This window comes from Lepus europaeus, chromosome 16 (genome assembly GCF_033115175.1).
Source record: "Lepus europaeus isolate LE1 chromosome 16, mLepTim1.pri, whole genome shotgun sequence".
NCBI classification, from domain to species: Eukaryota; Metazoa; Chordata; class Mammalia; order Lagomorpha; family Leporidae; genus Lepus; species Lepus europaeus.
In genome coordinates this window covers 35,949,333-35,973,316 of record NC_084842.1, presented here as the reverse complement: position 1 = coordinate 35,973,316, position 23,984 = coordinate 35,949,333, and the positions used below count along the sequence as shown (strand labels likewise).

At 36.6% G+C, this 23,984-nt stretch overlaps 1 protein-coding gene across 1 annotated transcript in view; it reads right to left on the bottom strand.

Moving 5' to 3' along the window:
* Positions 1 to 4,777: 4,777 nt before the first annotated feature.
* FBXO8 (F-box protein 8) overlaps positions 4,778 to 23,984 on the bottom strand; it is a 49,582-nt gene continuing 30,375 nt past the window's right edge. The window contains exons 4-6 of the mRNA XM_062212844.1: positions 11,201 to 11,319; positions 8,889 to 9,085; positions 4,778 to 5,704 (exon numbers count right to left, since the gene is read on the bottom strand). Of these exons, the coding sequence (XP_062068828.1) occupies positions 5,517 to 5,704; positions 8,889 to 9,085; positions 11,201 to 11,319 (504 nt within the window). The 3' untranslated portion in view covers positions 4,778 to 5,516. The remainder of the gene's footprint in view (positions 5,705 to 8,888; positions 9,086 to 11,200; positions 11,320 to 23,984) is intronic.

Below are 23,984 nucleotides of genomic sequence, written 5' to 3'. Positions count from 1 at the left end.
ATGGAAGGAAGACCTTTCTCTCTGTCTCTCTTTCTCACTATCTATAACTCTACCTGTCAAATAAATTAAAAAAAAAAAAGAAAGAAATAGGGGAGAGAAAAGGGTATCAGAAAAGAAAAAGCAAGCTTGGGAAACTCAGAGACAAGACAACTGGTGAAGATTGCTACTGATAAAGCTTTAAGGTTAACCTGAAGCCAACTGTGAAAGGTCTTACATGCCATCCTAAGGAGTCTATCTTTAATTTTGTAGGAAAAAGTGAAAAACTGGAAGCCTTTAGACAATAAGGTGTCATCAGATTTGTTTTTGGAAGATCAAACTATTAAATCTGAAAGATGTTACGGTTCTCAACTTTACAAGATTCGCTCCTTGAGGAGGGATTTGAAAGCTTGGGAACATAACTTGCATGTCACAATGACTGGGGATACTACTAGAATCCAACAGGTAAAATCTGGACATATTTATGACCTATACTGCATGGATCAGTTGCCCATAATGAAGAACATTCTTTGCCAAAGGCAGAAGGACCTCTACCTGCTGGCGCCGTGGCTCAGGTTAATCCTCCACCTGCGGCGCCGGCATCCCAAATGAGCACCAGTTCTAGTCCCAGCTGCTCCTCTTCTGATCCAGCGCTCTGCTATGGCCTGGGAAGGCAGTAGAAGATGGCCCAAGTCCTTGGGCCCCTGAATCCACATGGGAGATCCGGAAGAAGTTCCTGGCTCCTGGCTTCAGATCAGCGCAGCTCCGGCTGTTGAGGCTATCTGGGGAGTGAATCAGCGGTTGGAAGACCTTTCTCTCTGTCTCTTCCTCTCACTGTCTGTAACTCTACCTCTCAAATAAATAAATAAAATCTTTAAAAAAAAAAAAAAAAGGACCTCCACCAGACGAATGTTCATTATTAAGGTTTTTTTTTTTTTAAAAAGATTTATTTATTCATTTGAAAGGCAGAGTTAGACAGAGGCAGAGGCAGAGAAAGACAGAGAGAGATCTGCCATCTGTTGGTTCACTCCATAGATGGCTTCAACGGCCACAACAGTGTGAATCCAAGGCCAGGAGCCAGGAGCTTCTTCCAGGTCTCCCACATGGGTGCAGAGGCCCAAAGACTTGGCCTTCTTTTCTTTCCCAGGCCATAGCAGAGAGCTGGATTGGAAGTGGAGCACCCAGAACTCAAACAGGCACACATAGGGGATGCCAGCGCTGCAGGAAGCGGCTTTAGGGCTACACAACAGTGCCGGCCCCAATTATTAAGGTTTTTGATAGAACATGTTAAAATTTTAATCCTACAACAGATAAATGTGCAGAGTCTTGGCAAAATTCAAAAATCAGCTACTTGAAAGAGAGCAGCCAAAGGCAAGGTTGATCCTGGAGAGATAACACTTGGAAGCAGAGAATACTATTAGGTGAGTTTCCCCACTTATTTAGAGATAGGCTCTTAGCATGAGGGCTGGGTTGTTTGGATGGTGTACTTTTATTGTCTTGAAGAATCAAAGGACAGAATTTGGCAGCTTCTTAATAATGCCAAGGAAATCTTGGCAAAGAAAAGAACCAGAGTACCTTCAATTCTGTATGTGAATTCTGCCCCCAATTCTGGCTGATGTCTCAAGTATGTATGTATGCAATGAAGCCAGTTTAAAGAACTAAACTAAATTGAAATTGAGCTGCCACAAACCGCAGGGGAGCCAGAATGGGCAGCTGGGAGTTCAGCCAAATTAACTGACTGCTTTTTTTGAGGAAAAAAAATAATACAAACTTTGGAGAACCATCAGATTTCAGGGTTTCTGTAACATTTTATTCCCCATGCCCAGTACATAATCTAAATGACTTAATGTTTGAAAAAACAGAAAAATTTTACTCATCCTGAAAGAAGAAAAAAATTCACAGAAAATGGACACACCAAGCTGATCCAGAATACTAGAATGGGCAGACAAGCAGCTGAGCAGCTTTTATAACTGTATTCAAGGATGTAAGGGAAAATGTGCTTGTAATGATTGAAAAGAAAAAAAATTCGGTACAGAAATATAACTTGCAAAAACTAAAGGGATTCTCTAGAACTACAATAATTGAAAGCAAAAAAGTTCACTGAGTGGTATAAAACAAAGAATGATTACAGAAAAGTCAGCAAACTCAAATACAGATCAAGAGAAAAAAAACCCAGTCATAGAAAAAAAGGAGCAAAAGATAGGAAAAAAAAATCAATACAGCCTCAAGAATCTGTAAGGAAAACATAAAAAAAAAATCTAGTATGTAAATGGAGTTTCAGAAGAAAAGGAAAGAGAAAATGAGGCTAAAACAAAATGTTTGACTTGACTTGATGATCTGGAACTCATACAAGAGGAACAACAAATTGATAACTGACTTCTCATCAGAAACAAGACTGAGAGACACTGGGGTAACATCCTTAAAGCACCCAAAGGGGAAAAAGCCCTGTCAATCCAGAATTATATTCTCAGGGAAAATATTGTTCAAGAAGGAAAATAAGAAATATCCAGAAAAAATAAAACTATAGTAATTCATTAGTATCCATTAGGCCTGAAGTGCAATAAATGCTAACCAAAATTTTTCATCTTGAAAGGAATACTACAAGGAAACTTGAAGTTGAGGAAGGACTAAGAGTAACAAGAAATGTTAATCTGGTTAAATAGTAAAGATATTTTTCCTTATTGTGGATTTTACAACATATATGATATGCAATACACATGAAACCTGTAAGATAATGGATGGGAGGATGGGGAACTTTGGTCTGTGTAATTTTAAGGTTTTTATATTTTATGTAAACTGGTACAATATTAACTGTAAATATTTTTGTAGGGGTATAGTTTGCAGAGTGCATAGATTTTTTAAGACTGAGTGAAGTGGTTAGTAAATCCAAGATTATTTATGCACCGAGGCAAATTTTACCTCAAATAAAAAAATAAATGACCTTCAACTAATGATATGAAGTTTAAGTCTTTAGGATTGAAGTGTGCTGATGTCTGGAACTTATTTTTACCTGTATCAAGCCAGTAAGAGAGTTGACTGATAGAGGTACAGATAAATATGTGGTGAGTAAAGACAGCACAATTTTAATTGGGTAATGTAGGTATGTGTATAGGCATTCTCTGTAAAGTATTTCAGCTTTTCTGTATGTTTGACATTTTCTGCAAGAAAATGTTGGCAGAAAAATATTGTCAATCTACACTTACACCAAGTTCATATATACAATCAGGGTGGAAAAATAAATCAGGAAAAAGGAAATAAAATTGAGAAATGGAGGATGTGTGTGTGTGTGTGTGTGTGTGTGAGAGAGAGAGAGAGAGAGAGAGAGAGAGAGAGAGAGAGAGAGAATGAAAACAGAAGCAGAGAGAAATGGGTAGTAAGTATAGAAGGCCAGTCTTGTGGTCACAGGATTAAAGCCAGAATTTGCAATGCCAGTATCCCATATCCATGGTCTGGTTCAAGTCCTGACTACTCTACTTCCCATCCAGCTTTCCTGCTAATGCACCTGGGAAGGCAGTGGAGGATGGCCCAAGTATTTGGGCCCCTGCTACCCATGTGAGAGATGAGGATGGAGTTCCTGGCTTCTGGCTTCAGCTTGGCCCAGACCTGGTTGTTACGGCTATTTTTGGGGTGAGAACTAACAGATGGAAGATCTCTCTCTCAAATAAATAAATCTTAAAAATACACAAACAAACATGTATAGAAAAGATGTGATGAAGATAGCACTAGGTATCATTCACTGGAAAATGGGAACCTTACTAACATGTTTTCACTACTTTCCTTTTTTTTTAAGATTTATTTTCTTATTTGAAAGGCAGAGTTACAGATTGGCAGAGGCAGAGAGAGAGAGGTCTTCCATCCTCTGGTTTATTCCCATAATGGCTGTTAACGGCAGGAGCTGTGCTGATCTGAAGCCAGGAGCCAGGAGCTTCTTCCGGGTCTCCCATGCAGGTGCACGGGTCCAAGGATTTGAGCTACCATCTACTGCTTTCCCAGGCCATAGCAGAGAGCTGGATCAGAAGTGGAACATCCAGGACTCAAACTGGCGCCCACATGGGATGCTGGCACAGCAGGCGGTGGCTTTACCCACTATGCAACAGTGCTGGCCCCCACTTTTTGTTTTTTAAACTTAATAGTTTTAAAGTTAAAAATTAAAAATATTTTGTCACAGAATTCAGGGTTATACACATGAGAAAATAATTTAGATATTTGCTTCAGAATCTGAGAAGCTGTTTATTATCAATCTAAAAGTACTCTTGGTATTCAAGTTTGATTACCTATGCTTTGTCCTTGAAGAAAAATCTGTAGTATACTCTAGTTGTAAAATGACAACACTATTGGACTTAAGAGTTGGATCTGAAAAGAAGCCAGGATTCCATACCTCTAGTCAAGAGCTTCCACTTCACCAACTTACTGGTAAACCATCAGTTCCACCCATCATACATTGTGTATCATTCCAAAGCTTATGCTTTTTACTCGGCTAACTCTTAACTCACCACACAAAAACACTGTTCTATCACCCAATGCTGTGTATTTTAATTATTAAATAATTGTTAATTAAAATATACTTCATACATTTGTTTTCCATTAAGTAGTAGTTTTCTTCTGATTACTCATTCATGCACTAGTACCTAGCACAGTTCATAAGTGGAAATATCTTGATAAATATCTACTGAATGAATGAATGGAGTTTACTATCACTCACAATATTTCTTCATTAGTGGATTCTGAACAGAGGTTGGTATTAGAGAAATGGTCATTTTACTAATTAATTCATATATAAACAAGCAAAGATTTACCAAACTTCTGATAACATTTTATTCTGTTTTTCTAAAGTTAAATCATAAATTTTGACACTTTTTCTTATTTTAAATAGTTTAAAGGACTTAATAAAAATGGAAAAATCAGATGATAAATTTATATTATAAAAATAACTGCCAGTTTTGCAAATAATGTGGTAACAAATCAATATTCTGCTTTCAAAGTTCAGAGGAACAGAAAGTTAGTATTGGTTTTTATCTGAAGTCAAATCTAGCTTTTATGAAAGACAGAAATAATCTCAGATCAAACTCAAATAAATTTCAGAAGTCAGTTTGAGAGAAAAGGAAAAACTTTAGTCAAAATCTTTACAATAAAATAATTATGATTATAAATCTCTTTAGTTAAATATATACACATAACATTAATTTTAAAAAAGAAGGGAAATGAATAACGTTTTTCAGGCAAATCTAATACACAAAAACACCACCTTTCAGAATAATATATGTCAGTTCAACAATCTTTAACAGCTGTGTCAGACAATGGCTCTGCTTTGTGCAAAACATGATAAGCAAAATTAAAGAAAATTCAGCAAAATTATTTAGTTCCCCAAGAAAATTACTATAAAAGAAAATAGTGAAAAGAAAAAAAAATGTTGTACAATCAAGTTTGATTGTATAGAGTGGCTAGAATGACCAGCACTGATGTGATCCCCATATTGGCTAAATGAGTCATTGGTTAGCTTTAGTCTGAAGTAAAAAGTAGAAGTCCTAGCAATTGTGCTTTTATGCAGCCACATGGCCAATAAGGTAGATATTGTCATAAAGGTGCCCTACAAAATCCTCACTAATGTTTTGAGCAGCACGGCGGGTATTTCGAATAAATTCTCTTTTTGACATTTTATTCTTCACATGAGGGCTAGTGAGGTCAATGGAAAGTAGAATCAAAGAGTAGCAGAGTACATAGACAGCATCTGGAAAGAAAAAAAAACACTCTAAATTATTAACTAATTTTAAAAATTATTCCAAAGGCATAGGGCAAAAATATTCTTAATTCCAAGAGATCAAGATTACCATAGATAAATAAATGTGACCAATCATTCCAGTTTGCCTGGGCTTTTCCCAATTTAGCATTGAAAGTCCTGTGTCCTGGGAAACTGCTCAGTTCAGGACAACCTGCAACTATCAATACCTTAACTAATCACCAATTCAGTGAACATTTTAATTCGAAAGAACTTCACAATAGTTTAGGGGTTTATAGTTAAAAGTCATTCTAGATTTTAAAATGTGAGAATTGGCTTCATTTTCAAATTTGTTTCAAATTCAATATCCAAAAAGTAAATTTGTACAGTCAACATATTTGTCTCTCCATTCAAAAAGAAAAGAAACATATGTATTTACATTAAATGCTTTTTACGAAAACCTAGTTTAATTTGAAAGTATTTTTTTAAAAGATTTATTTATTTTACTTGAAAGAGTTACCAGAGAGAGGAGAGAGAAAGGGAGAAAGGAAAAAGGGAGAGAGGGAGAGAGGGAGAGAGAGAGAGAGAGAGAGAGAGGTCTTCCATCTGATGGTTCATTCCCCAACAGGCCTCAACGGCCAGAGCTGTGCCGCTCTGAAGCCAGGAGCCAGGAGCCTCCTCTGGGTCTCCCACGCAGGTGTAGGGGCCCAAAGACTTGGGCCATCTTCTACTGCTTTCCCAGGCCATAGAAAAGAGCTGGGCAGGAAGTGGAGCAGCCAGGTCTCGAACTGGTGCCCACATGGGATGCCAGTTCTTCAGGCCAGCGCGTTAACCCACTGTGCCACAGCGCCGGCCCCTGAAAGCATTTTTAATGACAAGAAAATGTGGTATCTTGGTACTAGAAAATAAAATATAAACACTCTAACATCATTAAATTAATATTGTCATATAACAGTTTAAAGGACTCTGAAATTTTACATATTAATTTCTTTTTCTTTATAAAGATTTATTTATCTGAAATTCAGAGTTACACAGAGAGAGAAGGAGAGGCAGAGAGAGAGAGAGACAGGACTTCCATCCACTGGTTCACTCTCCAATTGGCCGCAATGGCCACAGCTGCGCCATCTTGGGCTACCTTCCACTGCTTTCCCAGACCATAGCAGAGAGCTGGACCGGAAGTGGAGCAGCCAAGTCTTGAACCGGTGTCCATATGGGATGGCGGCACTGCAGGTGGCGACTTTACCCACTACGCCACAGCACTGGCCCCGAGAATACTGCAGTCTTAAGAAAGCTAAGTTAAGCATTACATCTTGTAAAAAATGTTCAACAAGCTTCATGATAGGTAAATATTTTGTAATATCTGCTTAATAAGATAAGCACAATAAAATTTTTCATATGAAGAATTGAGTATATTAAATAAAAACTATCTAGGAGACAGGCTATATCACACACATACATACTCAAGGGTACTTCTAAAATTTCATGGAAATAGAATTAAAAGAAAAGTATTTTGGTGTAAAATTTTGAAATCCATGCATAGCTTTAGTCATACTATTAACTTTTTGAACAACCCTTGTACAGTATGCATATACAAACAATGAAAACTAGTTATATTGGGGTCGGCGCTATGGTGCAGTGGGTTAACGCCCTGGCCTGAAGTGCCGGCATCCCATATGGGCGCCAGTTCGAGTCCCAGCTGCTCCTCTTCTGATCCAGCTCTCTTCTATGGCCTGGGAAAGCAGTGGAATATGGCCCAAGTCCTTGGGCCCCAGCACCTGTGTGGGAGACCCGGAGGAAGGTCCTGGCTCCTGGCTTCAAATCACCGCAGCTCTGACTGTTGAGGTCATCTGTAGAGTGAACCAGTGCATGGGAGACCTCTCTCTCTCTCTGCCTCTCCTTCTCTCTGTGTGTAACTCTTGACTTTCAAATAAATAAATAAATTAAAAAAAAAAGAAAACTAGTTATATAAAAAACATATTTTAGGGGCCAGTGTTGTGGCGTAGCAGGTAAAGCTGCTGCCTATGACACCAGCAGCCCACACTGGTTTGTATCCCGGCTGCTGTACTTTCAATTCAGTTCCCTGCTAATGGCCTAGGAAAAGCAGCCAAAGACGGCCCAAGTGTTTGAGTCTCTGCCAGCAATGCAGAAGACCTGGACGGAGCTCCTGCTTTCTGACTTTGACTAGGCCCAGTGCTGACCCTTGCCATCCGAGGAGTGAAGGAGTGCATGGAAGCTGGATCTCTCTGTGTCTCTCCATTTCTCTGTAACTCTGACTTTCAAATAAATAAATGGATTTTTTTAAAAACATATTTAGGGGCAGCCATTGGGGCAGGGGTTAAGATGTCCTTAGGACACCCACATTTCACATGAGAATGTCTAGGGTTGTGTCCCCACACAGCTTATAATCCTGGTTGTTTCAGGCTTTTAGGGAGTGAAATTAGTAGATGGAAGATCTGTCTCTACCTGCCTGTTTGTCTTTATGCCTTTCAAATAAATAAATAATAAAAAATTTTAAAAAGAAATAAAAGAGGGCTGGTGTTGTGGTGTAATGGGTAGAGCCACCACTTGCGACACTGGCATCCCACCTGGGCACTGGTTTGTGTCTTTGCTGCTACTTTTCTGATTTAGCTCCTTGATAATGGTCTGGGAAAGCAGCAGAACATGGCCCAAGTGCTTGGCCCCTGCCACTCATGTGGTAGACCCGGATGAAGCTTCTGGCTTCTGGCTTTGGCTTGGCCCAGCTCTAGTGATTATAGGCATTAGGGGAGTGAAACAGCGAATGGAAAGTCTATTTTTCTTTCCCTCTCTCTCTGTAACTCCAACTTTCAAAATAAATAGATAAAGAGAATCTAGATACAAACATATTCTAGTAGAAAATGGTGCTATCTATGCACTATGTGAATTATTAGAGCTTTTATAACATCCGAATTTTCAAGTTGACTAGTAAAAATATCCAATGCTCAAACATAAATAATCTTAAAGATTTTATGTAGCTAAGTCCAACTTTCTTTCTAACATAGTGAGTTTACTCATAGCAATGGCTATGACAAGCTAACATTTTAAAAATATTTCAAATACTTAAAATTAAAACATTTTTCCCTACATTTGAGAAAAATATCTTAAATATTACTGTTTTTACTTAGAGGTGGGTAGAGGATGAGGTGGACCAAGGATCATACTCTGTATATGTTCTTACCAGGACTAAGGCCAAGTTCTCGCATTAAATCAGGGTTACAAGCACAGAACCTATGTGAGAACTTTGTTATAAGAGTTTCAAGATACTCTCCACGCTCTTCAGGGGCATGGATATGACGAAAAAATTCTCTCAGTGCATTTGGCAAGAACTGATTTCTAAAATTATGCAGTGTTACAAGGTCGTCCAAGACATCTCTCCTGTAGAAATATAAAAAGATACAGCTTTAGTTAACTTTTCTCTGTTAAAAAAGGTAAAATCATAAATGGCCATTTTTTGGATAAAACACTATATTACTAATTACCATATAAACTAATCCTATAAAAGTATAGTTAATTACTTTTTTAACTTTTATTTAATAAATATAAATTTCCAAAGTACAGCTTTTGGATTACAGTGGCTTTCCCCCCCCATAACTTCCCTCCCACCCGCAACCCTCCCATCTCCTGCTCCGTCTCCCATTCCATTCACATCAAGATTCATTTTCAATAGTTAATTACTTTTTAAAAATCTTAATTATCATTACTTAAGAAGCTTAGCAATTTTAAAATTTTTCAAAAATAGGTTACAACAAAACAAAAAAAGATAAAAACAAGTAATTGTACTTATAAAAAAAAAGGAAAAAAGCACTTGCAGTTTTACAAGGGACAGTTTATTTTCAGGTATTTTCCTGGCTAAATCCAAATGACACTAAAATAATCATGAAAATAATGAGAATCTCTATCTAACACACCAATCCGCATCTCCAGAGGTAATAATTATTTATGTGAACTTTTAAAAGTATCTATATATACTACATACTGTTTTAAATTTGCTTTTTTCACATAGTATATTGTGAACAGCTTTCCATATTGTTTCTTTCTTTTTTTTTTTTTTTGACAGGCAGAGTGGACAGTGAGAGAGAGAGACAGAGAGAAAGGTCTTCCTTTGCCGTTGGTTCACCCTCCAATGGCCGCCGCGGCCGGCGTGCTGCGGCCAGCGCACCGCGCTGATCCGATGGCGGGAGCCAGGTGCTTCTCCTGGTCTCCCATGGGGGCAGGGCCCAAGCGCTTGGGCCATCCTCCACTGCACTCCCTGGCCACAGTAGAGAGCTGGCCTGGAAGAGGGGCAACCGGGACAGAATCTGGCGCCCCGACCGGGACTAGAACCCGGTGTGCTGGTGCCGCAAGGCAGAGGGTTAGCCTAGTGAGCCGTGGCGCCGGCCTCCATATTATTTCACACAGATGCACCTCATTCTTCTTAATGGCTTCATAGTATTGCATCTTATGGGTATAGCAAGTACATCGATATATATACATTTATATTACTTACAATCACATAAATATTTTTAAATGTAAGTTCGTGTCCGTATCATTTTAAAAATAGCATTCTACTCTATAATCACACTTTGATACAATAATCTTCAATTCTTATTGAATTCAATCACGATTAAATGATTATAATATTCATTGTCTACCAATTGCTTATGGTAGGACAAATTTGGCCTGCTGTCTTTTTTGAAATAGCCACACTAATTTGTTTACATTTAGTCTGTTTGCTTTCACAACACAGTGGTGGAGTTATGAGTAGCTGCAATGATTACAGAGCTGGCAAAGCCTAATAAAGAAAGATCTGGTTCTTTACAGAAAAAGGACAATTTCTGGGTAACCGGAATAAAGACAAAAACAGTTAATGATAACTTTATTATGTAAGAGATTTCTTCAATGGCCAGTTTGCTGGACTGTAAACTTCTCAAAGATAGAGATCATATCTTATTTATCTACATATCTCTCCTCTCTGGTAAAGTTTCTGGAAAAATATAATGAACATTTGCAGACTGTTGTTGAAAAATCCTGAGAAGTATCTATCAGAACAGCATATAGTCATCATCTCTATTTGTGTAACACACATTACCTATTGTCACATTTTTGAAATTCCTAAACTTGCATGTGACATTTCTGTATGGTATCTATCTGCAGATATATTCATATTTTATATCCCTAGGGTCTGTGGGACTTATAAGTACAATTTGTCTTACTAGGGCTGCCAAGTGTCTCAAAAATATTTTATTTTGGTTTGCTATTACAAAGATATTGGGTTACCATTTTGTATGCGCATGAGAACTTTTTTTTTTTTTTTAACTTTTACATTGGCATCTTCCTTTTCAGCAAGTTAAAGCTAACACACAAAGGTATAAGGGACAATAATCTTCTCTCTGCCTTTTAATCAATTTTGCAACTAAATGTTTGCTATGTAGTATAGCTTTTAAAGTAAAATTTCATTAATCAAAAGTATTACATAATTCATTATTGGTGAAAACTTAAAAAATCTTTTACCTTTCATCAAGATAGATTCTCAGCTTTTTCCAATTTAAAGTTCTTGTACAGAAGATAAACTTTGCTATTTCCTTTGGTGAATCATCTAGGATACCCTTTGACATAAAGTAGTTTACTCCCTAAGGCAGAAAGACAAGTCTACATAAATAAAATCAGTCTTTATTTATAAATTTTAACAATTAGGCAATAGCAGAGCAGCAGCTATAAATTCTTTCCAGCATTAATAGACTTTTTATAGCTTTATCATGCAAAATACAAGCTAGAACTTGAACTAAAAGTATTATTTGTAGTTGATAGTTTACATGCAATGAAAAATAGGAAATTCAAAGCCAAAACTCTTAAAGAAATCCTAATTTAATTTTCTGGCTCATGTCAGGTAAAACTAACTCTACAGAAATATGGCATAATTGGGATGGGAGGGAAGAAACTATAATATAGACTTTAAAATAAGCCTCATAACAAACTTTCCTCCTGCCTAATAAAAAATATGCTTTTTAAAGTTCAAATACATATTTAGCATGCTTTTAAATGAAATGGCTTCTTGGGGGAAAAATAACAAGTAACAGTTTTATTCTGGAAAGAAAATTATTTAACTTAAGGTAGGTCCAGTTCCAGGCCAGTTTATGGTTATATTACTTTGGCTTTAGCGATATTCTTTAAGAATCTAGTTACAATACAAATGAAGGCAAAACATAATAAGACAAAACAGTTTCAGTGTTTTTTTTTTTTTATAGGATTTTATCTTTGAATTTCCTTTTCTCTGCATGCAAAGATTTCCAGAGAAGCATTATTCACATTTGTACCTATTTAAATCAACAACAAAACATGAACAAAAAACCAAATGCTAAAACCAGTGTTTTCTCATGTCTAAGGAGGTCACATTCAAATAAATGTCTTAGGTGGATTTGAATGTGCAGTTATTGAAATAAAAGGCATGTGTGTTTATTTCAACCTGCAGCTATCCAGATACATGCATTTCCACAGACGCTTATGTCTGGATACTAGCACACTGTATGTAGTTAATTGGTAGAGAAAATGATATATTATATACACGCAACACAGTGTTTTCACACATAAATTCCTTCAGCATTTCTTCACTTTACAAACACTTACATAGTACTTAGAAATATTGTGCATATTAAGAATTTTAAAAGTTGGAAGAATTTCTATAAAAGGCTCTTAGAGATAAAAACTTTCTCATAAAATTTTTATATTAAAATATTTTAAAAGCAATTTGGTACCATGATGTAATGTTTTGGAAAGTTATAATTATGTGTAAATTATAATTCAAAGGTAAGGCTTTTTATGTAAAAGTACTTTTATGAGCCATCAGGATAGTACCCAATGTTGTTATAATTTCATGCAAATTTTAAAAGTATAAAAGTAATTCTAGGGCACAGGTTTTAAGAATGTACTTAAAAAGCAGAGTGTGTTAACATGAAACTTTCTTGTCAATTTTAAGTAATATCTTAGATCAAATTCTGGATACAAGGATTAGAACATATAATATAATCAAGACAGAAAGCTAAAAAAATTGGTTTGAAATGAGGCTCAATGAGGGAGAATCAGAAAAATATTAGTGCGTGTTCCATTCTTTCCTCCATTAGTTTGAATAATCGAGAGTTGACTGTATAATTAATATGCTTGGCAAAAGTGAAGTCAGGTTCAACTGTTTCTAAACTTCCTTAGTTTAAAAGAATAACAATATTCCAAAACAATTTCTAGTGTTTAATTTTAATTGAAACGATTTAAAGACAAAGGAATGTCAATTAAGTATTATTTAATAGTTTACTCATACTTAGATCAATAGTTGAGATATAAAATAGACCTTTAAAAATTATGTAAAATAAACAAACCCATTAATATGATCCATGTTGCTTAAATATAATTTGTTGCCTCTATAAAATGCAACCAGCATTTGCCTTATATAAGCATCATGAAATACACTGTTGGATATTTCCTTTTTATAGCACATTCATTTTGAGAATTTCATACCTAATTCAACCTGGGTTCTCCAAAATCAATGAAATATACAGAAAGATGCATATACATAAAGCGTTTTAATCTCATTCTACACTGCAAACACAGCTTGAAACAAGCCAACTTTGTTGGTTTATGAGGAAAGGAAGTCTTAGTATCAAACTTAAGATTACTTTGGAGAGGAAGATTACTTTAGAAGGACTATCAAAGTGAATGGTAAAGAGACAGCCAATAGAAGAAGGCATGGGGCTAGATTATAATTGTCTCAAATAATAAACTGGCAAGCATCTGAATTCCTATTTTTTAAATGTAATAATGATAATTAAAAATATTAAAGCATGAGATCTGTTGAATAAATGTACATTTATTTAAAATGTGGTATAAGTATTTTTTTAAACAGTTTTAGAAGAAGAATGGTACAGAGGAATCCTTAGATCTCATAGCTGTCACTAATCTGTCAGAACTAGAACTCTCAGTGGTGTATGTGTGTGTGTGTGCAAATATACATAGATGTATGTGTACATGCTTGTGCACCCAAAGACACACCCAAGGCTGTGAGGTGTTTCACTAGTAACATAAGTCATGTGCATTCATATTAGTCTATATTAATGTAGTTTCTGGAAAGAGGGTTTTAGCTTAGTTAAGTCTATATAATTTACTATAAAAGTAGCCAATTTTGGACATCCCATTTCATAAAGAATATTGAATTATCTGGATAAAGGAAATCAGGAGACGTTGAGATTGCTGAAGTGTGCAGAACTCATGGTGTATGAGTTGAGGAGTATATGAGTAATAGGCCAAAGGACATATATAGGAAAGATTTACTTTGTGTATAGTTCTCATGAAGATTTTAAGCTTTTTTTTTGGGATCTTGGATGCTTCTGAGTATGATGGAAGTTACAAAACTTCTTCCGAGAAAAATGTAGGCAGGCATTTTCAAAATGGAAATTGAATACCTGAAGTCAAAAGACTGGAGGTTAGGAATCCTTATTTCAGATGAGTGTAGGGATATAGTCACTGATGGTCAGTTATAGGCATTAGCATCACAGAAGAAAGGGCATGCTTGCATTGGCAAGTGAGTTGTTCAAAGGCCAAAAGTTTGTCATTTGCTTGATTTTTTTTTTTCTTTTCCATTTTGAAATAAGTTTAAGCTTCAAACATCACCATTTTGATTGATTAATCCATATGAGTTTCAATTCCCTTATGCAAACTCTACTTGGTTCGAATAAACTGTTGCAGTCATAGCATAGTTCTTTTTCCTCATGTGGTCAGAATTCCTAGACATTTTTGCCAAATAACTGAGATAAATCATAATGGCATCAGTCCTATAATTGGCTGGTTCTATAGCATACAGGTACATTTTTGCCAGCTGAAAGAAAACTATTGGCAAAGTGACTGAAAAATAGTTTTAAAGTGACTGAAGGGTAAATAAAATTTATATTGTGATACTAAATATTAGATCTAATGTCTTTGGAAAAAGTCAAACTGGTAAATAATGTTCATGCAAGAAATCTTAAATTTCTCAGCAATTTTACTGTTTTTAAAAAGCATTCATTTAGCTTACATTTAGTTATACAATGGGACTTTAAGAAGTTTGGGCAAAATAGAATTAAAAAGACACTTATTTGGGTATTTGTAATGTATGTAATGCATGTATTTTTTTTTTCATCCCTCCCATCACCCTCCATTTTTTTAAAGTTGTATTTATTTATTTGAAAGAGTTATATATAGAGAGATCTTCCACCCACTGGTTCATTTCCCAGATGGTCACAACAGCTGAGGCTGGGTCAGGCAGAAGCCAAGAGCCAGGAGCTTCTTCTGGGTTTCCCACATGGATGGCAGGGTTTGGGCCAAACACTTGGGCCATCTTCCATTGCTTTTCCCAGACCATTAGCAGGGAGCTGGATTGGAAGTAAGGCAGCCAGTACTTGATCCAGTACCCATATGGGATGTTGGCATCACAGGTGGTGACTGTCTGCTGAGACACAACGCTGGGCCCCCACTTAGTTCTTTCAATCTCTTTGATGACCTTAGCAAGGATAAATACTCCAATTTTTATATAAAAATATAACTGAACATGAAATTAACAAGTTATTTTGGCACAAGAAGTCTTGAAATCTATGTATCTGAGCAGTCTCCAAATGTTCATGTAAAATGTGTATAATGAGACAATTATGTATGCATTCCAAATTTTTTTGAACCAAAATATCTTTTAATTTCATTATTTCCTGGACTTTTTGGAGTACTCTAGCATTTAAAGTTCTCTAAATGATTAAACCAAACAAATACATTAAGGTGGTCTATATCTTCATTTAAAATATATTAAACATGCTCGTTCTCTCTCTCTCTCTCTTCCTCTCCATCTCCTAAACTCTGTCTCTCTCTCCTTCTCCATCTTTTCCTTCTTTGCCCCTTCCCTCCATTCTGTTGGGTTTTCCCCAATAAACTCTTATATATATGTGTATATATATATATATATATATACATATATATTAAACATACTAAAAAGGGCAGGTATCTGGTACATTGGTTAGGGCGCTGCTTTGGACCCTTTCATCCTATACTGGAGTGCCTAGGTTGAGTCTCAGCTCCATCTCCATTCCAGTTTCATGCTAATGGGCATCCTGGGAAGCAGTTAGCTGATGGCTCAAGTACTTGTCTCCTAGTCCCCTATGTGGGAGACCTGGATTGAGTTCCTAGATCCTGGCTTTGGCTTGTACCAGTTGTGGCAGTTGAGGGCATTTGAGAAGTGAACTAGCAGGTGGGAGAAGTCTAGTTGTCTTTCTGTCTCCTTGCCTTTCAAATGCAATGAAAAGAAAAAAAAAAAAAACAGAAACAAAACCAAACATGTATGTTAAACACCAGGTATAATACAAGGTATTCAGAGATAAAACATTGAGTAGAGTAAGGCCGAGTTTTGTCCTAAGAAAATTTAAGGTCTATCTGTGTATGTGCTGCCAAAGCAAGCACAAAGTCTATCTGTGGTGATGAGACAGGTATATAAATAACTAGAATACACATGTGACACATCACTAATATAAGGTAGTCAAGTTAAGGCTTAAATGAACGTCTGTACTTAATGAAAGGGAAAATCACCACAGGACAGGACATTTGGAAAGGTCTGAGGGAATGGTAGGGGTTTAGTTATCTTTGTGGGAAACACTAGGAAAGAATCTTTCAATTAATACTGCATTATATGAATAAAAGCAATATAAAAGAAAACCTCAGGCTATTTCCAGGAAAGGTGAAAATATCTTGGATTTGAGAATAAATCTAGAACTAGACTGTAGTAGAAACAGTACTGAATTTTAAGGCAAGACTTTTAAAGTATAGTTTGTATGCATATATAACTGGAAGCCTGTGAAGGCTTTTGAACATGATGTAACCATGGCCTGCATTGTGAATGACAGTATAGCAGCAGTCCCTCCTTAAATGTAGCTTTGTTTTCTGCAGTTTCAATCTATAGCAGTCAACTATGGCATGACCTTATTAAATGCTAAATTCCAGAAATGAACACCTCATAAGTTTAAAATTGTGTGCCATTCTGAGTAGCATGATGAAACCTCCCATTATGCTGTCGCTGATCTACATAGTTTATGATAGGGTCTATAAGTCACTTGGTAACCATCTCAGCTAACAGGTCAACTGTTGCAGTATCATAGTGCTTGTGTTCAAGTAATCCTTACATTACTTTAATATTGGTCCCAAAGTAATAGAGTGACCATGAAATTCAGATATGCCAAAGAGGAGCTGTGAAGTGCATCCTTTAAAGATGCTTTAAAGTGCACTACACTCCACATTAGAGTGCCTGACTGAGAGTCTAGGCTTAGCTTCCTATTTCAGCTTACTGCTAATGCATACCCTGGGAAGTAATGGGTGCTGGCTCAAGTACTTGGGTCCCTACAAACAATGTGGGAAATTCAGACTGAGTTGTTAACTCCTGGCTTTACCTTACTCCAGTCTTAGCTGGTGTGGGTATGGAGAATGAAATCAGCAGATGGAAGATCTCTTTCTCTTTCTGCTTTAAAAATAAATAACAATGAATAAATAAAAATAAAATAAATAAAAATGAAAAAAGAAACACGTTGTAAAGGTGAAATAAAAATATTTCCATGATAAAAAAGTGAGGGTTGAAGATCGATTGAGGATCTTGAGCAAGAAGAATCAGTAAGGGACTAGGTAGCAAAGAGAATGACAGGACAATATTCCAGAGGCCAAGAGTCTTTGAGACTTAAAAAGAAGACTACATTATCTAGTGTAGTTAAGAGTATGATATTCAGAGGAGGGATCAAACCATAGCTACGCCACTAGATGATATGAACGTAAATAATTTATTCAACCTTTAAGCCTCAAACTCTTAATCAGTAAAAACTGTAGTTAGATATTGTGAAGATAAAAAGAGTGGGTAGCAAAGGGAGCATGTCTAGTTTCCTTTTCCTTTTCAATGGCTCAAGGAGCCTGAAATAAGAAAAGAAGGCACTGGATTTGGTGACTGGCAGAAATTAAAGTTGTGACTTGAATTTCAAGAGTTCTCTTTTGGGGTTGGTGCTGTGTTGTAGTGGGTTAAACTTCCATCTGTGGTGCTGGCATTTCATATGAGTGCTGGTTCTAGTCCTGGCAACTCCTCTTCTAATCCAGCTCTCTGCTATAGCCTGGGAAAGCAGTGAAAGATGGCCCAAGGGCTTAAGCCCTTGTACCTACGTGGGAGACCCCTAAGAAGCTCCTGGCTCCTGCTTTTGGATCAGCTCAGCTCCAGTCATTGTGGCCATCTGGGGAGCAAACCAGCAGATGGAAGACTTTTCTCTGGCTCTGTCTATAACTCTACCTTTCAAATAAATAAATAATATCCTAAAAAATTTTATGAAAACAAACTGAAATATAAGTTCATTAAAAAAAAAGTTCTCTTTTGACAAGAACAATGGAGGCTCAAAATCAGACAGAAAGCGAAGGAATGAACTCATGGTAATGAAACTGAATAGATCCCAAACACTTGAAAAATTTATTAGTACAAAAGAGGGAAAAATAAATGGTAAAATTCAGGGGCAAAGAGAGAAAATGAAATTTTTCCAAGATAATTTTGAACTATGCATGTCAGAAGACAAGAAAAAGAGTTAATAGAAAGAGGAAAACACTGAAATGGAGGAGAAAGATTTCACTGTAGAAGTAGTAAAGCAGATAAAAAAGAAGCATGAAAGTACTACTGGATCAGAGACAGGTTTGTTAAGAAAGTGAAAAGTAGAAACCAATAAACATTTGGTTGTCTTCTTAGAGAAGACTCCATTTGGGGAGAGATGGAAAGGAGAGTGCTGATTTGGATCCTCAGGCAAAGTGATGAATTTTTATCAGCAATGGTACAGATATAACTGGTAGCCCACTAAGAATAAATTAAAGGAGTCAAAGTGGCAATGACAATACTAGCAGAGTTCATGTGCATTCACCCCATTTCATGTTAAAGTTCAGCAAAATCACATATATGTTCAGAACCAGTAAATACATATTTGGTAACAGAGAGGATTATAGAAAATTAAGCTTACAAAACCAAATGAAAAAGTATTGACGAAGAAGGTTGTGGCTCAGTGGGTTAAACTGCTGCCTGTAACACTGGCATCCCATTTGAGCACATGTTTGAGTCCTAGCTGCTCGACTTCAGATCCAGCTCCTCGCTAATGTGCCTGGAAAAGCAGCAAAAGATGGCCCAAATGCTTGGGTCCCTGAACCCATGTGGGAGACCTGGAAGGAGTTCCAAGCTTCTGGCTTTGGCTTGGGCTAGCCCTGGACATTACAGCCATTTGGGGGAGTGAACCAGTAAATACAAGATCTGTCTCCTTCTCTCCTTTGTAACTCTGACTTTCAAACAAAAAAAAATAAAGAGAAGGAGAGGCAGAGAGAGAAGTCTTCCATCCGCTGGTTCACTTCCCAGTTGGCCACAACTGTCGGAGCTATGCTGATTTGAAGCAAGGAGCCAGGAGCTTCCTCTGGGTCTCCCGTGCAGGTGCAGGGTCCTTGGGCCATCTTCCACTGCTTTCCCAGGCCATAAAAGAGAGCTGGATCAGAAGAAGAGCAGCCAGGACTTGAACCGGCGCCCATATGGGATGCCAGAACTGCAGGCGGCGGCTTTACCCACTGCGCCATGGTACCGGTCCCATAAAATAAATCTTAAAAAAGAAAAAAAAAAAAAAGCCGGCACTGTGGCTTAACAGGCTAATCCTCCGCCTTGTGGTGCTGGCACATCGGGTTCTAGTCCCGGTTGGGGCGCCGGATTCTATCCCGGTTGGCCCTCTTCCAGGCCAGCTCTCTGCTGTGGCCCGGGAAGGCAGTGGAGGATGGCCCAAGTCCTTGGGCCCTGCACCAGCATGGGAGACCAGGAGAAGCACCTGGCTCCTAGCTTCGGATCAGCGAGATGCGCTGGCCGCAGCGGCCATTGGAGGGTGAACCAACGGCAAAGGAAGACCTTTCTCTCTGTCTCTCTCTCTCTCACTATCCACTCTGCCTGTCAAAAAGAAAAAATAAATAAAAAGAAAAAAAGAAAGAACTGGTTATTGGCACAGACACCTGGCAGAAACACTACATAACAGCTCATCTCAGCTGATCTCATGGAAGAAATTTCATTTTTGTTTTAAAGATTAATGGTTGTAATGGCCAGGGCTGGGACTGGCTGAAGCCAGAAGCTAGAGCTTCTTCCAGGTCTCCCATGTGGGTACAGGGCCCCAAGCATTTTGGGCCATCTTCTACTTTCTCAGGCACATTAGCAGGGAACTGGATTGGAAGTGGTGCAGCGGGGAATCAAACTAGTGCCTATATGGAATGCTGGCAACACATGCCGTGGCTGAACCTGTTGTGCCATGACACCAGTACCCAAATTTCTTTTTCTAAAGAAACTTAAGGGAAAATTGATTTAGCTTTTTTTTTTTTTTCAAATTTGTTCTTATATACTATGTAAAGTCCAGTACTATAATATAAATCTATCTTTAGTGTATTATGTAATAGAAATCAAACCGGATACTATATTTATTATTGTTGCTGTTTTAAAATTAAGCTTTTATTTATTTAAAAGGCAGCAGGGGAGGGAGGAATTGATCTCCCATCTGCTGTTTCACTCCTCAAATGCCTGCAGAAGCTAGCACATAGGAACTGAATCCAAGTTCCCCTTGCAGGTGGTAGGGACTCAACTACTGGAGTCATCATCCACTATCCCAGGGCAAACACCAGGAGAAAGCTGGACTGGGGAGTAGAGCTGTGAGCAAACCCAGGCGTTCTAATAGGGGTGTGGGCACCCCATATGGTATCTCAACTGATACCTCAATTTTATTTTTTAAAGGACATTTGAGATTTTCAAAATTAACAATCCTTAAATTTTAGCAGTAAATATATATAAAACAAAGCAGTCCAATCTTAATTTCTTACTCTTCATTCAATATGGGAACTGATATTACTACCATGTATATATTTTAACTACAGTGGAATGAACCAATGAAATTTAATTTGAAAGGTAACATTTCACTTTAAAAGTAATGTAAAAATGAAGATACAATATGTTATGAAAACTTTACTTTTTAGATAATAAAAATAACTGCTACATCATAAGGCAGCCCTCTGCAGGCCAAATGGAAATATTCCCATTGTCTTATTTGAAAAATAGCAGCCGTGGTAAAGATGTGTGCTTTGATATTATTTCTTCTTTTCTACAGTGCTTTCAGACTGCTAAAGTAAATGGAAAAATCTATTAATTTTGTTCGGTCTAACAGTTCTCTCTCATTTAATCAGGACATGTACTCCATAGTTAAAGGAAAAAAAAAAACTCCACAGAATTTGAATAACTGAGCATAATATATCTAGGGTTACTTATTCTTAAATAAAAAACCAACGCCTTGTTTTTTAGTTGCAGGAAAATAAATGCATTATATTTACTAATGATAAAATATAAATCTATGTGTCTATGTTTTTATCTTGTTATTTTATTTCATTCTTCTAACTGCTGCAATGTTTTCTCATTTCTGGGCATATTCATGCCCCTCCTTTATGTTTAATGCTAACATTTATCACCTAATCCAGAAGTGATACACACTGCTTTTGAGAGAGATCAAAAAAGATAATCCCTGTAATTCCAGATTGCTATTCATAGGGGCTGCAGATGTAGAATGGCTCCAAAAAACCTGCCTTTTTGTAAAAAGAAATTTATGTCTCTATAAATTAGTAAACAGCAGATGCTGGCAGTAGCTTAGTTCTATCTGATATTCCCCATTTGCCTAGGAAAGATCTTTCTAGAGTAAGAAGAAACTGGGCCAGACAGATTATCACAGGTGGTCATATGATGATGGCTGCAAGAGAGACTTCATCTTCAAAATACAACCTTTGTTCAATGGATTTTCTTTCCCTCACCCTTCTGTAATTGGCAAAACCACATATCCCACAGCAGTCTCAAGTCCCCATTTCATTCTGTAGCTCAACGTGATATTTCAGTTTCAACCATCTGCTATTTTCTTCAGGTCTTATGTTTTGTGTATGGCTCCCATGTTTCTGCAGGTTAATATATTTGTATGCTTTTTTCTTTATTAATATGTCTATTGTTAGTTTATTTCACAGATGAAATTATAAAAAATTCAGAGGGAGAGACCTAAATACTTCCCTATACTTCTATTAATGATCAGTTAAGGTGTTTATACATATTATAACTGTTATTAATAATCTAGTTGCTGGATTCAAAGAATAAAGTAAGATCTGGTCTCAGGTTTTTAAAATTGATGTAGAAAGATTATTCTTTATAAGTAACTAGGTTTCCTCTTACTGACAAACCCATAACTAGGCTATCCAATGGAAGACTAGAGGAAAGAGGGTAATGAAAACTGGGAAATAAATGTAAAGACAATTTTGATTTCTGGTTCAACTGGAAATCTAAACTGCAGATTTCAGTCTACTTTCTTCCCTAGGAAAAACAGAGTAAAAAATTGTTCATTCTTATATGGAAGAAATCTGAACAGATAAGACAGTGTCAACATCCTGTAGCTAATGCTCTCTGATAGAGTTACTGAAATGAATCATAACAATATAACATTACATTTCATATGAAGCATGATGAAGAGTCACATTGTTTGGTTTAGAGTATTTGATATGGAAGCAAATCAGTTTATGGCTGTTGTTTCTATTGGCAAGGATTTCAGCTTCTCAGCAAAATTTATGGAGGACTTCCACAGATTAAAGTTCAAAATGCTGAGAAATTGTTAAGAACAGTTACATATACACCATAAACTATTTGCTGATAAAAGATATCAATAGGAAATCTTACACAAAGGAAGGACAGTTGAAGAAAAACTAAATGAAAATGGAAAACTCTATTCAATGGAGTCCAGGGAAAATGGAGGAGAGGTATGACAGATCTTTCTCCTTGTTTTTCAAGAATTAGTAAAGACACAAGACAAAATCACAATGGATCTCACTATTGAAAATTTTAAATAATAACAGCCTCTATTAATTAGTTCTAATAGCCTCAAACAGAAAAAAGAGCTGTATCAGGATAGGTTAAACTGCCACTTGGGAAGCCCACATTCAACGTCAGATATTCCTTTTTGAGTCCCAGCTACTCCACATGTATAATCCAGCTTCCTGCTAAAGTGCCTGGGAGGCAGCATATAATGACCCAAGTATTTGAGTTCCTGTCATCCATATAGTAGGCCTGTATGAAATTCCTGGTTCCTGACTTTAGCCTGGCCTCACCTTAGCTGTTGTGGGCATTTGGGGAGTGAACCAATGGATGGATGATCTCTCTCTGTCTTTCTCTCTCTTTCTTTTAAATAAATAAATAAACTTAAAAAAAAAAAAAGCGAAGCAAAAGGCTCACATCTCTGTATCTAGTATCTCCCAACAGATACACTGCGATAGGATGGATCAATAAGATGGTATGAAAATACTTCTTAAATGACAAATTACTACTTACAACTAAATATAGCATTAATTATTCTAATTATTATTGAAAAAGTTTCTGGTAGCTGTAGCAGGTTTCTTAGAAAATCCTTTTCTATTTCTAACCTGTTGTTAAAGAGCAGTGTCCTAATAAAAACATGGAAATAAAACTCCATTAGGTTAAGGTATGATTAATAACACTCAAAGTGATGAGAAAACAGATCTAAACATTGATGTTAGCTAATTTAGAATTCTTGCTTTACAAAAATCACACACAAATACTGTATTTGTCATATACATATAAACTATTTAAGTAACTAATAAATGAATGTTACAGTTTTATCACATTACTTAGATTCTAATAGGTACATTTATGAACAATTTTAATAGCTCTGAAATGATTTTAACATACATAACATTACAAAAAAGGCCTTAAAATAGACAAGAGAAGCAAGTTGGGATTTGCTGGCACATGTGTGTATTTATTTCTGTAATGAAAGATAGGTTTATCCTACTCCCATTTTAGCCAAGATACATATTCTAATTTAAATATGATTTTGGACTCCTAATTATTTTTAAGATGTATTAAAAAAAGATGAAACTAAGCATTACCATTGAAATATGGTGTTACTGTGTATGCAAAAGACTGCTTGGCACATGTTAGAAAACATACTTAGAGATAAAGGGTATCAACAAAGCTTGTAGATGTTGTGACTGGTATATATTTCATGAAGAACTATTACTCAGATGCCAAGTAATTATCTGTTGGAATCCGAAGTTCAAGGAGAAGAACCAAAGGGCCTAGAGTAGTCCCTGGCTCTGTGTATTTTAAGTCAGTATATAGCTACATTTCGATGAACATTTACAGGCATTAACATTGAACGTGTTTAATTTTCAAAAAAGTAGA